The sequence below is a fragment of the Coffea arabica genome, chromosome 1e (genome assembly GCF_036785885.1).
Source record: "Coffea arabica cultivar ET-39 chromosome 1e, Coffea Arabica ET-39 HiFi, whole genome shotgun sequence".
Taxonomy (NCBI): Eukaryota; Viridiplantae; Streptophyta; class Magnoliopsida; order Gentianales; family Rubiaceae; genus Coffea; species Coffea arabica.
In genome coordinates, this window is record NC_092311.1 from 9,778,447 (window position 1) to 9,795,416 (window position 16,970).

The following is a 16,970-nucleotide window of genomic DNA, read 5'->3' on the forward strand; positions in this document are numbered from 1 at the left end:
CTGATGGTCTGCACTCCCACAACGCAAACACTTTCGCTCCTGCACCCAGCAGTTATTTTCGGTGTGGTTTTCTTTTCCACAGTATCCACAGATTGGTTGAAAACTCATGGCTTGACTTCCCTGGGGCGTCACCCTTGATTGACCCCTTTTTATCTGAATTCCTTGTGACAGAGTTCCTTTTAGTTGTTGCATCTGAGAAGAAGATGGAAGTGGTAGTCTCACCCCACCAGCTCCTTTTCCAACTTTAGGTGGTGGTACAGTGTTTCTAGATGCCTCAGGGTGACTACTACTAGGTGCATCTCTTTTCCGTACTTGAAACACTCTCAATTTGGCTTTTGAAATCTCAACCCTTTGGGCTTTCTCAAGGGCATCACTAAACGTTTCGATTTGGACCGCAACAGGATTGTAATGATCCCACATCGGTTAGGGAGGGAGTCTGGGCTGCTTTGATAAGTCTGTAGTGGTCTCTCCCACCTTGACGAGGCCTTTTGGTGAGGTAGCCTGCGGGTGCCTGTTGTGTTGTCCAACACCGCCAAGAACAAAACCCACGGCCCCACGGGGTGTCAAATTGTGGGACAATATTGTCGAGGGACTGTTAGAGTGGTACCAGAGCCAACTCCCGACCCCGATGTGCCAGCGAGGACGCTGGGTCCTCTAAGGGGGGTGAATTGCAATGATCCCACATCGGCTAGGGAGGGAGCCTGGGTTGCTTTGATAAGTCTGTAGTGGTCTCTCCCATCTCTACGAGGCCTTTTAGCGAGGTAGCCTACGGGTGCCTGTTGTGTTGTCCAGCACCGCCAAAAACAAAACCCACGATACCACGGGGTGTCAAACTATGGGACAATATTGTCGAGGCACAATATTGTGGAACAATCCACTCCCCTTAGGGGACCCAGCGTCCTCACTGGCACATCGGGGTCGGAAGTCGGCGCTGATACCACTCTAACAGTCCCTCGACAATATTGTCCCACAGTTTGACACCCTGTGGGGCTGTGGGTTTTGTTCTTGGCGGTGTTGGACAACACAACAGGCACCTGCAGGCTACCTCACCAAAAGGCCTCGTCGAGGTGGGAGAGACCACTACAGACTTATCAAAGCAGCCCAGGCTCCCTCCCTAGCCGATGTGAGATCATTACAATCCATCCCCCTTAGGGGACCCAGCGTCCTCGCTGGCACATCGGGGTCGGAAGTCGGCTCTGATACCACTCTAGCAGTCCCTCGACAATATTGTCCCACAGTTTGACATCCCGTGGGGCCGTGGGTTTTGTTCTAAGCGGTGCTGGACAACACAATAGGCACCCGCAGGCTACCTCACCAAAAGGCCTCGTCGAGGTGGGAGAGACCACTACAGACTTATCAAAGCAGCCCAGACTCCCTCCCTAGCCGATGTGCGATCATTACACACATTAACTGCTTGTCAGTTTCTCTCTCAATTTTGCTATAAAAGTCTTTGAACACCTTCAAAATCTAATCTTTGGATTTCAAAGTAAAACACCAAACTTTTCTAACAAAATTATCAATAAAAGTTATAAAGTAAGCATAACCACCAAAAAACTTATCTTTCACATAGCAAACATCAGTATGCACCAACTCTAATGGATTTAATTTTCTAGGTGGAGAAATATTTTGAAATGTAACTTTGTGTTGTTTCCCATAAATGTAGTTGATATAAGGTTAAGTACATTACCTCTAATTTCAGGTAGAAGCTGCTTGCGAACAAATTTTTAATTCCCCTTTCACTCATATGCCCAAGTCGCCTATGCCAAAGGTTAATGGAAGAATCACGAACTGTATTCACATCTCCCTTCTCTAACTTGGGTTGCATCAAGTAGAGGGTACTCTGCTTCTTTCCTTTGGTAACAATAAGATTCCTTTTGCTGAGCTTCCATTTGCCTTCACTTTGCAAGCTATGCTAGCCCTCATCATCAAAGTTTTCCGTGGAAACAAGATTAAAATGAATATCAAGAACATATCAAGCATTCTCAAGACTAGCTGGTACCCGATATCATTATCCAAATATATGTCTCCCATGCCAACAAGTTTGGACGAGATCTCATTTCTCATCCTAACATAGCTAAAGTCTCCTTCAGTGTAGGTTGAGAAGAAATGCCTGTGAGGGGTAACATGATAGGATGCAATCGAGTCAATTACCAATCACTGTCGTGATAGATAATATTCACATGACTATCATCACATAATACAAACATATCATTATTGGTTGCCACAACTGCTATAGTCTCTTCTTTTTTCTATTTACTGCGCCTTTTCTTCGCCTTTTTTCTCAACTTGTTCCTATTTCAAGATTCTGCACTATTTCATGTAATGTCCCTTATTTTTGCAATAGTAGCATGCATCATTTTTTCGTGACTTTGGATCTGTCGTTCCTATTGTGGGATCCTCTGCTTTGCTTCTTCCCCTTCCATCTTGTTTTTTCTATCACTAGGGTTTGGGATCCATTCACAACTCTTCGTTCCTTCCTCCTGAGTTCTTCATTCATCACAGACGCTTTTGCTATATCCATGTCCAACACACCATTTGAAATTGAATTACTAACAGAAAGCACCATTGTCTTCCAGACATCCAGCAAAGAATTGAACAACTGCAAAGCTTGTACCTTATCATCCAAGTTCAAATTCAACGTAGTTGTTTGGTTTATCAAGCCTTGAAAATTACTCAAGTGCTTAGTCATATTTGCACTGTCTTTACATCTTATCAAAGTAATTGGCTTCAGACAAGAGGCCTTATTTAAATCAGTCTTCTTCTCATACATACTTGCTTGCTTCTTCGATAGTACATCAGCTTTAGTGTCAGTAGCAAAGTGTTGAAAAATACTCTGATCAATCCACTTTCTAATATTACCTACAGTTTTCTGTGCATAATAGTTTACTTTTCATCACTCATATCATTTGGTCTACCCTTATCCCTTAGAGCAGATTCGAACAAATCTTTATAATAAAAGTAGTCTTCCATTCTAGACTTCCAAATCTAATAATTAATTGTATTCAATTTTATCAGACAACCACTATCTGAATCATCCATTTCAATTGATACAAATCAGTCGACCAACCTGACTGCTCTGATACTATTTTGTTGCAAAAGGACTACCAGTACAGGCACACAATATCAGAGTTAATTCAGGGTAAATTACTCTTTTCCGAAATACCAATTAAACTAGGAACAAACCAAATCACTAAGCAATGGCATCAAATGCAGAAAAGTAAAAGGCCTCGGACACTAAGATTTTTAATGCAAAAAAAATCCAAATTGGGAAAAACCAAGGGACCTAATCTAGTCAAAATCTCCGCTATCACAATAATAGGTATACACAGGTCTATTTAGAGCATCTGAATGACAGCAACATCATCAATGTCAATTAAGTGAAATTGCTATAAATTCATTTTCCAAAAACTACAATTGTCAAAGAAGTGGGTTTGGAGGAGTGATATCAAGTGAAATGAAAATCTAAAATTGAAACCGGTTGATGGGTAAAGTTTGATGAGAGGATCGCATGGCTAATATATCATCTCAATCGGACTTCAAATTACCATCCAATCAAGACCTTGAAATTATAAAATTTCTCTCTCTCTCTCTCTCTCTCTCTCTCTCTCTCTAGCTTCTTTCTCCCCAATCTCCCTCTTTCTCTTTCTTCATTCTCACCCACGGTCGATGGCTCAAGCTTTTCTCTTGTTTCTAAAATGAAACTCGTAGATGTAGTAGTAATCAAGAGACTAATCACTAGGTTTGCTTCAAGTCAAGTCAACTTGATCAACTAATGGGTTTTTGTTTCGTGGGCCACTAAAGGAGGAGGACCAAGCCCAACACACTTTAACCCTTGAACTCACGAAATAAACACTTTGCATTTTAACTAATGTTTTGGGAAAAAGTACCTTTATTATATTATTTTGTTTTTTTGGTTCTCTAATGTTTCACTTTTCTATGGATATTATCATTGTGCTTACTATACTATTTTAGTTTTCTTTTAGTTATAATTTCATTATTGTTTTAGTTTATTTATTTATATATTTCTGTACACTATCAGGGATTTCATGATAAATTATATGGTATGAGAGAATTTTGTATGCCTATAATAATCAAAAGCATATATAGCTATTAATTTAACTATGTGAGCATATATTAGCAAACTAGAATTTTTAATGGTTAAAAGTATGTATTAGCTATTAACTATTTTAACATATATTAACAATTTAAAAGTATATACCAAATAAACAAAGTAGCAAGTATTTTCATTTTTTTGTTACGTATGTTGGTTAAGCATTTGCCATTACCGTAAGCTTATTTGTTACTTTAGCTATTAATAATTAGTTATTTATAAACTCAAGATTTTTTTTGGCAAGTCCCGCACACAGAAGAAGGATGCCACACCTAAATTTTATTAGATATTCAAATCAGAAAACAAAAGAGGAGAACATAGACCTTACCTCCAAATAGAACAAAGGAAAAAAATTAATATGCAGGAAAAGAAATAAGGAGTACTACTCCCTTTACATTATTTTTTCTTCTAAACTTTAGATGTATTAATTCAATACTATGTGCATAGCTAACATATAATTTGTTGTAGCATAGACTTTGTGACCAATATTACTTCTAATATCAAAAATTAAAAAAAGATTAAGTACAAATTAATTAATAAAGATTAAGTTTAAGAAATTTTAAAACAATATATGACCATCATGTCACATTATCTTTGGAGATTCTCCTCATGTGCTAATATCTTATTAGAGAGATCAATTGTTCTAAACCTCTTGAACTTTTGGGTAAGTAGCACTTTGCCCCCCTCTCCCCCTCAACCTTGATAGTACAACTCTTTTTTCCTTTTTCACTTTTTTCATTTTCATTTTTTCTTTGTGTCCCATTCCCATTTGGTTCACCCTTTCCGTTCATATTTTTAAACAATAACGAGCGTTGGCTTCTTATGTCTTTTCTTTTCTTCATAATTTTCTCTTATGCAAAAGTATAAATAAAAAATTGTGATGCTGAAACATATTTATTTGGCTAAAACATATTTAGAAAAAGTTATACCTTAGATCCTCAAATAACTGGGTAAAAAAGAATTACTTATTTGCATGTATTTTTTAATTGAAAATTGCTTAACAATTTAGCAAGTTGTATAATGTACTTATCCATACTTGACATATTATTTTTTGGTCCTATTGGAAAAGAGTTTGAAGGGGAAAGTAAAGATTAAAATGATGCGTACGAGTAGTTAAATAATTGGTAGTCAATTTGGAAAACCAAAGGACCAACGTGGTCTAGTGGCAAGCTCTTTATGCCTTCTGCAAGGGGCTTAGCAGTTGATGAATCAAGGGTAGTTAAGTCATTTCATAAAATCTAATTTCTTTTAGGGTTAGTCACAATTATTTTCCTTAAAATATACCCCATCTCATACATTACCTCAAACTTTTTTTTTTGTCTCACTTTATCCTCTATTGGACAAAATTGCCCCTCTATTATTCTAAACTTTTTTTTTTCTCTTTTTGTTTTTTTTCTTTCCTCTTTTATTTTCTTTGTCTCTTTCTTCTTTCTTTATTTCTTCCTCTTTCCCACTAAAAACTCCATCTTAATGATTGAAGCCAAAAATAAAGAATTGCATAGATCTATCTTCTCCTCAAATGATTACAAAATATTCAAACCACATCCTCAAAATACCATTTTTTAACCTTTCAATTCTTTTGCCTTTTCCCCATTCCATACTAGTTTCTCATTTTATTCTCAAAAAAATATCACAAGATGAATTTGTGACCTGATTAATAATCATTAATTGCAATTTGCGGCACATGGCATCGTATCAAAGATCGAAATTAGCTTTTGATGCCTTTTAAAGATTCACTTGGAAATGCAATTATAAACTCTAGATGAAGTTTTTAGTTGAGATAAAGATTTCTTTTGGGAAGGATGGAAGAGCGAAGAATAAAGAAAGAGGAAAAGAAATAAAAGAGAGGAAAAGGGGAAAGGAAAAAAGATAAATGAAAAGTCAAAATAATGGAAGGATAATTTTATCCTATAGGTGATTAAGTGACAAAAAAGGTTAGGGGATAAAGTGAGAAATGGGATAATCTTGAACAGTGCCAAACATCTTAAAACCAAATTATCCAAAAACTGCCCCTACTTATGAAGTTGAAAACTTCTCGTTCCCATATCTTAAAATCTCCCTATATCTCAAATTCTTCCTAGATTATATTGCCGCGGCTTTATCAATCTTCATTTAGTCCATTTTTCAGAAGACAAAAGATTAATCAGTTGTAACCTAAATTACAAAATAATTCTATCACTTTTCAAATTTTGGGTAGGAACCCGCATTGGTGGTCCTTGTAACTTTTTAACTGGACCTAAGGGCAAGACCACTCACTAGAGATAGTCACCAGATTCGAGCTATGTATGTGGATGTGGTCCAAAAGGGGTAATCAGTGATAGAAATTGAGGCAGAGAGGCAGAGAAGCAGACACTAGTACTAGATAAGAGTTGACTCTAAAGTCTTCCGACCTATTGTTCCATTTATATATCATAACATGTAGTGCATGTTATCCATAGCACGACTAACTATCTATTGCAATGGCATGCCAATGCATACAGCTCATCTTCTTCTTCCTATTTCTCTTCCCAATTTCTGCTTTGGCTCAGAAAAATGGTATTGTCCCTGTGGGCAGTACTTTGACTGCAGGGCAAAATTCTGCTAGTCCTTGGCTTTCACCTACTGAGGATTTTGCATTTGGATTCCAGCAAGTTCAGGATAAGGATCTTTTCTTGTTTTCCATATGGTATCACAAAATTCCAGACAAAACTGTAGTTTGGTTTGTTAATTCAACAAATCCAGTGCTGCGAGGATCGACTGTAAAGCTTGATGCTCAGACAGGGCTTGTACTCCGTGACCCTCGAGGCATACAACTTTGGAGTGCTAATGTTGGTTCTAATCAACTGGTTCGTGGTTTAATGAATGATACAGGCAATTTTATCCTCCAGGGGAGTGATGGTAGCCCGCTCTGGGAAAGCTTTAGACATCCTGCTGATACAATTTTGCCCTATCAAGACTTGGTAATTGGCGATTCTCTTTGTTCTCGACAGTCAGCAACAAACTTCTCCCAAGGAAGATTTTATCTCCGTTTTCTTGATGACGGGAATCTAGTGCTTGCTACCAGAAGTGTGCCAACAAATGTGGATGATGAAGCTACCTACTACAATAGTCAGACTTCTGATTCTACAGGTGAACAGAATTCTGGTTACCAAGTTACTTTTGATGGCAGAGGGGCCATGTACATAAGGAAAGGGAACGATCAAACAAAACAGCTCAATCCAGTTTCAATACCATTACCATCAGTATCAGAAAACTATCATAGGGCAACAATAGATTTTGATGGGGTCTTCACACATTATTATCATCCTAGGACTTCTTCTGGCAGCCCAAACTGGACAATTTTTTGGTCTATGCCAGATAATATATGTACCAGCATTACTGGAGAAAAAGGGAGCGGAGCTTGTGGATTTAACAGCGTTTGCCACCTCGAACTTGGAAGACCGGTTTGTGCGTGTCCAGAAGGGTATATATTGCTTGATCCAAATGACAAGAACGGCAGCTGCAAGCCAAACTCTTCTCTTGTCTGCGATGAAGTAGAGGAGGGCTCCGCAGAAAGCCTTTATAATTTTGTGGTGGCCAGTGATATAGATTGGCCACTGTCTGACTTCGAGCAAATAAATCCTTCAAATGAAACTATTTGTGGGCAAGCTTGTTTGCAGGACTGTTTCTGTGCTGTGGCCATTTTCAGAAACAACAGTTGCTGGAAGAAGAAGCTGCCACTTTCTAATGGGAGGATGGACACTAGCCTTCAGGCAAAGGCTTTCATCAAATATCGCAAAAGTGATGCTCCTCCTGTACCTCAAACTTTTCCTCCAGTTCCGGCAGGATCAAAGCCAAAAAACCGAGGAACTGTGATAATTGTGGGGTCTGTGCTTCTCGGAAGCTCTTTTTTGGTGTTCATTGCCACTGCTTGTTTGGGCTTTTACTTCATATACCACAAAAAGAAGGTAATAACTCATCCAAATACTGATGCACCGAACACAAATTTGCGTTATTTTGCGTACAAAGAGCTTGCAGAAGCTACAAATGAATTCAATGAAGAGTTGGGCAGGGGATCTTTTGGTACTGTTTATAAAGGTTCCTTGCAAATCAGATCCAGAAACACTACTGTTGCGGTGAAAAAGTTATACAGAATGGATCAAGATGCTGACAAGGAATTTCGTGCTGAAGTGGAAACAATAGGCCAGACTAACCACAAGAATTTGGTCCGCCTGCTTGGATTCTGTGATGAAGGACAACATCGTCTATTGGTGTATGAATATATGAGCCATGGCACTCTCGCAAGACTGCTGTTAAATAATCCCAAAACTAGTTGGAGTACAAGGACTCAGATTGCTATTGGGATTGCAAGGGGGCTGGTATACCTTCATGAAGAATGTAGTACTCAGATTATCCATTGTGATATAAAGCCCCAAAATATACTCCTTGATGAGTACTTCAATGCTCGCATTTCTGACTTTGGATTGGCAAAACTCTTGATGATTAATCAGAGTCGAACTATCACTGGAAATATCCGAGGAACGAAAGGCTACGTAGCTCCTGAATGGTTCAGGAGCACTCAAGTTAATGCTAAGGTTGATGTTTATAGTTTTGGTGTCTTGTTACTAGAGATCATTTCTTGCCGAAGAAGCATGGAGAATACTGAAATTGGTCATGGAGAATTTTTAATTTTGACTGATTTGGCTTGGGACTGCTTCCAAGAAGGAAGATTGGATGCTTTTGTAGAAAATGATTTAGAAGCTCTAAACGATAAGATGATGCTAGAGAGATTTGTGATGGTTGGTATTTGGTGTATTCAAGAAAACTCATCTCTTAGGCCTACAATGAGGAAGGTGAGCTGGATGCTTGAAGGAATTGTGGAAGTTATGGTGCCCCCATGTCCATATCCTTTTTCCACCCCTGGCTGAGATTAGTTCTATTATTGTTTAATTTGTGTCAATCGATTTGATGTCTAAGGACAGTTTTTATGCTGTTTTTTCCTCTTTTTTCTTTGTTCTTGTTTTTTCTGCTTTATTCCAATGTATAAGATTCTCTCTGTATGTAAACATCCTGTTGTGATGGTGGTTTTCTAGTGCTTATCATGTACACAGAATGGTCAGTTTTGTGGTTTTGTGTATCTAACCTAAGATACTAGGAATGTGTGTATTTAATATGAAAAGGTCTAATTATTACTGTCTAGCGTCTGAATGCAGTTGTTACTGTCTGTTACCTTTGATTTTATAAAACAACGTCAACTATAAAAATTTAGGGTTGATGCACCTAAAGCATTTAGGGACAATTGAAAAATAACAAAGCTAGGGTTGCATGATTAGTTGAGTATATTACTCGTATTAAACAATTGATCTGTACTCTCTCTAAAAAAAAAATCATAAATCTTGGTAATTTTAAATGTTACAAAAATAATTTCCTAATTTTCATAGTTGGGCTAACATGCCCTTCGTCCTATAGGTATATTCATTGTACTTCACATGCAGCAGAAATTACAAAAATGAAACGTCTCTTTACAGAATTTTATCAAGTATGAGAGTATGTGCACAACGCGCGTTAGTTTGTTACTTCCATCGCACTTACTACCCGTTTGGTTGCTATTAAGTAATGGCAATGGCAGTCACTATAGAAGACCCCTCAATGATGATGAATTCTTTTTTTTTTTTTTTCTCGAAACGATAATTGGTTGTATTACTTGACAAAAGATTTACAAGTACGAGCAAAGGCTCGAATGAACTTTACAAGCGGCTTTACTTGCCACTAAGGAAACCAATGTTCCTCATCTAGAATAATGCCCAAGGCATATTTACTAAGCTTAGTGCTTAGTTGATTGTTATCATTATGAACTAGGCAAAAGGAGCACTTATGAAACAAATCTCTGAGTTGTAAAATATCGTCCACAACAGTAGCCAATCTGATATCGCTTACACCTGCTGTTCGAACCTGATTGAGGAGCTGTCGGTTTGGCACTTGAAATTGCACATCCCTGAATTGCAAAGTCGCAGCTTTACACATTGCTAGCTTCAGTGCAGTTGCTTCGTCTAGCAGTCCTGAACCTGAACTGCTTTCTCGTAGTGTCCAACCTCTTTTTGCACCTTGATTTCCTTCCTGCAAAGTAATCCCAATACCGAAGCAAGACTTTGTCATATCTCTAGTTATTCCTATCCTCAATATCAAGCACCCATGTTCAGGATTTCGCTGCTGATTCTGTTGATGTAGAGCTTCTGTTTCATCTGTGCTCATACTAGTTCCCTTCCTATCTATTTCCCCAAGTTCTAACCATTCCTGGTGCGCCTTCTGGATTGTCTTCCATGGATGACTTTCCTTACCATTGAACTCCTCCTCATTTCTGTCTTTCCATATCTGCCAGAGAATATGGACTGATAGAGCAATATGTTGCCATCCTTCAGCTCTGGTTCTTGCATCTAAAATTTCGATCCACCATCTTCTGAAACAGCCTTGGTGTTCCATCATACCTTCCCATTGAATGGGGGCCAGCTTCCATGTCTGTTTAACTTTGCTGCAATTCAAAAGGGTATGTTCAATAGTTTCCCTGTCTTCTCCACACCTGTTGCAGATGGGATCACCTACTTTAATTCTACGAAATATGATGTCTCGCACAGGCAGTGCATTGTTGAGGCATTTCCATAAGAAAACCTTCTGTTTCTGCTTCACCTTCAGTTTCCATAAGTCCTTCCATAACCTTTGGGATTGATTTTCCAGAGTTGTAGAACCCTCCAGCTGGTTCCTTTGCTGCCTGATATCTTTGTTCATAACCAGTAGCTTGTACCCTGAGCTGACTGAATAATGGCCACCAGCCCCTTTTATCCAAAAGTTTGCATCCTCCTTTCCTGCTAAACTAACAGGGATTGTCAAGATAGTTTCTGCATCTTTTTTATTAAAGTGTTTGAAGACTAGATTTCTATTCCATCTTTTCTGGCAAATTAGCTCATGTACTTGCTGAAGTGCATTATCAGAATTTCTCGGGGTTGTCACTCTTCCATCAAGTGTATCCGGAATCCACCTATCTTCCCAGATATTAGTTTTCCTCCCATTTCCTATCTTGCGTCTGGTTCCTTGTTCCACCAACTCCCGGGCCCCCATAAGACTCCTCCAAATCCAAGAAGCATTGTTGGGAACTTTGCACTTGAATATAGATGATCGTGGAAAATATTTTGCCTTCATGACTTGACTAACCAGCAAATTAGGTTGTGTTAGCATCCTCCACACCTGCTTGCCAAGGAGAGCTGTATTGTAAGCCATCAGATCTTTGAAGCCTAAACCTCCCATGTACTTGTTTCGAGTAAGCTTTTTCCATGCACACCAATGTATTTTATTCTTACCATTTGCCTCCCCCCACCAGTAATTTGCCATTAAGGAACTAATTTCCTTACACAATTTGGATGGCAGCTGGAAACAGGACATGGTGTACGTTGGCATAGCTAAAGCCACAGATTTAAGCATTGTTTCCTTACCAGCTGCACTTAATAACCTGTTTTTCCACTTTAGCATTCGCTGGTGTATGGAAGTCTTAATAAATCCAAAAAGCTGTTGTTTTGATCCTGAAACTACCATTGGTAGTCCAAGATACTTGCCCTGACTAACTCTTTGCATATTCCCCATGGTTTGACAGATCTCGTCCATCAATTGTGGCCTGACATTCTTACTGAAGAGTATGGAAGACTTTTCCAAATTTATCTCCTGACCTAACCCCATGCCATACACTTTCAGCACCCTCCTTAACTCATTTGCCTGATCCAGATTAGCTTTGCAAAAGATCACAGAGTCATCCGCAAAGAGAAGGTGTGTTATACTAGGTCCCTGTCTACTAATTTGCATCCCTGCGAGCTTCTTAGAATCTGCCGCCTTCCTGATAAGGTTGGATAGTCCCTCAGAGCACAGAAGGAATAGATAAGGGGATAGAGGGTCCCCTTGTCTAATTCCTCTTTTTGGAATTACAAACTCTTTAACCTCCCCGTTTATATTAAACGAGTACGACACAGACTTCACACACTCCATAACCCAGTTCCTCCATTTACAGTCGAAGCCCATTTTTTCCATTATTGCCTCCAAGAAACTCCATTCAACTCGATCGTACGCCTTGGACATGTCAAGCTTCACTGCCATAAACCCATCCTTACCTTGTTTCTTGTTTTTTAAATAATGCATGTACTCATGAGAGACCATAATATTATCAAGAATCTGCCTACCAGGAATGAAGGCAGATTGATTTTTACAAATGCAACAATGCAAGACACTTTTGAGCCTATTTGCTAAGATTTTAGCTATCACCTTATATAAGGTAGTGCAAAGACTTATGGGTCTGAATTGCTTTAGAGATGTAGGAATCTGCACTTTGGGAATTAGAGTGATGATAGTATGATTAACACTCTTTAGGAGGTGGCCAGTATGAAAAAACGTCTGAATAGCCTTTATCACTTGTTGTTTGATGGTTGTTCAGAATTTTTGGAAAAAAAGTGGCGACATACCATCAATCCCAGGGGCTTTTTCTGGATTCATAGAGAAAATTACAGATTTTATTTCTTCTTCCAACACTGGTTTTAACAGGTTTCTATTCAATTCATCAGTGATGGTATGGGGAATACCATGCAAAACCTCATTTAAGTCCCCTCCCTCATTACTGTCCAGCAAAATCCTATAGTAACCTGCTATTTCAGTACTCAACTCCTCCTCACTCTCTGTCCACGTTCCATCCTCTCTCTGGAGTTTATGCAAGCTGTTTCTCCTTCTCCTTCCCTGTACAGATGCATGAAAAAACTTTGTATTTTTGTCTCCTTCCTTGAGCCATTGTATCCTTGATTTCTGTTGCCAGTGCTTCTCTTCTTCCTTGTAAGCCTTACTTAACTCTTTCTTAAGGGCAGCCATACTAATATTTCTAGAGTTCCCTCTAACTTCTTTCAAGTCGCATAGCTGCTTTTTAATAAGCTCAATCTTGTCCCTAGAGTTAGCTTGGAAGTTGTTCTTCCATTTTAGGAGAGCTACACGGCAGTTCTTAATCTTTGTAGCCACTTGATACATCCTTGACCCCTCCACCTGCTGTTCCCAAGCAATCCTGATTACCTCCCCAATGTCCTCTCGTTTTAACCATCTTTTATCGAAAAAGAACCTGTGTTTCCTTCTGCTCGAGCTCATCATTGTGTCGAACATCAGGATGCTATGATCCGAGGCATAAGAATCAATATGCCTGCAATTGACCTTATCAAACACCTGAAACCAGGGGTAGGTGCAAAGACCTCTATCCAACCTTTGTTTGACTTCTCCCTCTTCCTCCCAATTGTTGCACCAAGTCCACGGATGACCAATAAATCCAATATCCAGCAAATAATTTCCATTAATAAAATCTCTGAAGTCATGAAAGGATTTCTCCTCTCTACGAATCCCTCCCCACTTTTCGTCATTGGAGACTAAATCATTAAAATCCCCAGCTATCATCCATCTATCTCCCCACAATCTTTTCCGATTAGCTAAGACTTTCCATTGTTCTTTTCTAATCTGATGATCACAGCTCGCGTAAATTCCTATAAACCACCAATCAGTATTAGCTTCCATATCCTCCACGTGAGCTTCAATGGTAAAGGAAGTCATAAGGACCTCAAGAATTTTCAACTCATCTTTCCAGAAAAGAGCCATACCTCCTGCCTTATGCATAGCCTCAACTACCACCATTTCTTCAAATCTTAAAATGTTTTTCACTTTTTCTAAATATCTAGTCCTATTTTTGGTCTCACTTAAAAACACTAAACTTGGAGAGAAGAGGTTATTAACCTCTCTCAACTGGGGAACTGTCAAGGGGCTCCCCACTCCTTGGCAATTCCACACCTGGACCCTCATTTACCCCCTGGGGTCCTTATAGGGAAGGACCCTTCACCCTCTGCCCCTAAATCCTCTGAACCTCCAACTATGTCGAGCTTACTCTTTTTCTTTTGCAGGTATTCACCCTTATCAATATCCAAATCCACTTCCAATTCATTAATTTTTCTCTTCCCAAGGTTTTTCAGATTCCCCAGATTAATACTGATCCCTTTTAAAGCATGTTTACGTTTACTAGGAGCTCTCAGAGGTCTCTGAGCCCTTCTAATATGCTTCCTAACAACCTCTTGCTGCTTAGTGATGCTCACATCATCTACTTGCATGACCATAGGCTCATTTTTTGCCTCCTTAGTGTCAGCTTGCACCTCGAAATGCATCTGCTGCTCCCTCAAAATAGTATCTCGTTCTCTATCCACTTCCATGAGCGGTTGTCCAACCTTTTCCTTCCCCGCCAGCTCTTCTTCATTCTTTGTTAACCCCCCTTCTGAAGTGGACATAGGGACCTCTACCCTCACTCCTCCTATCTGGCTAGGGAATGGTAAGGTATGAGCGGGTGTAACTCTCGACGCCTCTCTCTGACCTACTACCAACTCCTGTCCCCTATTCCTGTTACTCTCCTCTGCCAGTCCTTTATTGCTCTCCACCCCCTGTATATTGGGAAGACTCTCCCCCCTCTCGATCTCTACCCATTCTCCCTGCTGGTATCTCCAGTGCTGACTTGGAGTATTAACAAAAACCCCTGTTTGGTTTTTCTGTGGCCCCATTTTCGCGTTCCCATTTCCCACCCTCATCCAACTCCCATATTCGTTATCCTTTTTCCCTTCAATCACCCCTCCTGCCATCCCGCAAGATCTCTCACTATGTCCTATTCTTCCACACCTATAGCAAAAATTCGGGCATCTCTCATACTTAAATTGAACCCATTTAGTCACACCAGCCACCTTAATAGAGGTGCCTCTTAACAGGGGTTGATCTATGTCGACCTGAACAGCTAACTTGAGGTGCCTACCCTCTTTTCCTCCTGTTTGGGGTATAATGACATCCCTAACCAGATGAAAAACAGAGCCTATCTTCTTACCAACTTCCTTAGAAATGCAATGGACAGGAAGATTCCAGACTTGCACCCATAATGATGCAGTATTAAAGGCTTTAACATCATCTTCTATCCCCTCATACCATTTATTCATCACTAATAACTGGTTATCCAAAATCCAAGGACCTCCCTTAACTATTCTATCCCTATCACCCTCCTTAGGCAAAAAGAATTGAAACAGGTTCGGTCCTAACTCCGCAACAATCATATCTTTGGGGTATCCCCATGCAGCAGTAACAAAGTTCTTGACTCCTGTATAGTTGGCTATCTTCTCTCCCACAATCTTCCCTAGCAAGCTGCCTTGACATTCCTTTATACCTAGTGTTAACTCCTCTGTTCCAACCTCAGTAACCTGCATTTCTTTACTGGAGAGGGTGAAACCTTTCAGAATATCCGCTATCTCCTCAGCCATTGGGCTTGAAAGGAGGTAGAGATGGTAAAATTCTGACACACACACGAAACTGAACAGAAACCCGATAACCCCAAACTGGGAGATTAAACAAATCTGTTATTCTCAAGGTAAGACACAGAAAAGACAACGACAGACCAAAACAAGATGAACCTACCTCTAATGCACCTACATTACCAAACAAGGTAAGAAGAGACAATGTCCGTGAGCTGACCTGCCAGTGAAAACCCACACCATTGCTGCATCGTCTTCTCCCTTAGATCTGGAACCTCCCTTTGCAGCAGCTTTAATGGAACCCCATGATGTAGTATTATGGGTGTCAAGTACAAACTGCTCCTCAGAATAGTGACACTTCCCTCCTACTTGCTAAAATAGGAATCCGACACAGAACCTTCTACATCAAAGTGGAAGTGATGAGAGATTTGTCTGAAAGTGAAAAAGGTTGAGTCTTTTAATTCTTTATTGCTACTCAGTAACTTTTCAGATCTTCCACAATGGAAAGAAAAGCTCTCTTTTTAGAGAGAGAAGGTCCCCTACAAGAGAGAGGGGGTCTCTTGTTGGTTCTCAATGATGATGAATTCGTCAAGATTCCTTTTGATGAAATCTTGTGTTTGGTAGTCACCATAATGACAATGACTTTTCTTAGTAAAAAAGAAAAAGGAAAATTGTTATCTTTTCTTTGCTCCTTTCTTTTCATCTCCAGCAGCTCCTACCGTCACCCCCCGGCTCCTCCTTCCACCATTTTTTTTTTAATTCTGCTTCCTTTCCCTTGATTTCTTGCATGTTGCTGACAGATCTCCCTATTAGATCCTTAATCCAACATTGGATTTATATGTGAATAATTATGTGTTGCAAACTGTCAATTAAGATTAAACCCAATTAAAGTGATCAAATATAGTTTGGGTTTAATGTATCTAATAGGGTGTGGGCCTTTAATGTGTAGAGACTTAAGGGTTCCTATTTCTATGATGGGTTGAAATAGGATTCCAAAAGGTAACAGGAATGTTACCTATAAATAGGGTTATGGTCCCCAGGTCACAGGTATCGTTTTAGTTGTCGTATTTCCTAATACCACAAAATAGCTCTTCCCTGATATCCCATCGTTAGGAAAGATACCAGAGAGGAAACTAAAGGCCTCTCTCAAAGGATCGGTGAATACCTGTTGACTTGGAAGGGCACTCCAAAATCTCTAGGGATTCAAGTGTCAAATTTATCAATATGGATTCAGGTACGTTTCCGCTATTTTATAGTTAATTTATTTTTTAATAATCGCCATATAGATTTTGGGTTTAAAGGTGATGGTTTTCACCAATGGTTAAATTTAGACAACCACCCTAACAAGTGGTATCAGAGCCCTTATGGTTGATTATTAGGAAATAATCTTGTGTTAGTATTTCATAGTTTTATTACTATTGATTATGTTTTCATAACTACTGGTTGCGGACTCTGATGCGATTAAATACATGATTGTTATGTGTTTAAATTTTCGATTGCCAGTCGATTGTTTGTATGTTATTTTCGGTTGACCAAAGCTCCAGGTTCCATAAATTGTAAAAGCA

At 39.4% G+C, this 16,970-nt stretch overlaps 1 protein-coding gene across 1 annotated transcript; it reads left to right on the top strand.

Annotated features, from left to right (window-relative positions):
* The first annotated feature begins 6,467 nt into the window (after positions 1-6,467).
* On the top strand, positions 6,468-9,268 carry LOC113700780 (G-type lectin S-receptor-like serine/threonine-protein kinase RLK1). Its single transcript, XM_027221228.2, has one exon. The coding sequence runs from the start codon at positions 6,571-6,573 to the stop codon at positions 8,995-8,997; it is 2,427 nt and encodes an 808-aa protein (XP_027077029.1). The 5' UTR covers positions 6,468-6,570; the 3' UTR covers positions 8,998-9,268.
* The last annotated feature ends 7,702 nt before the right edge of the window (positions 9,269-16,970 follow it).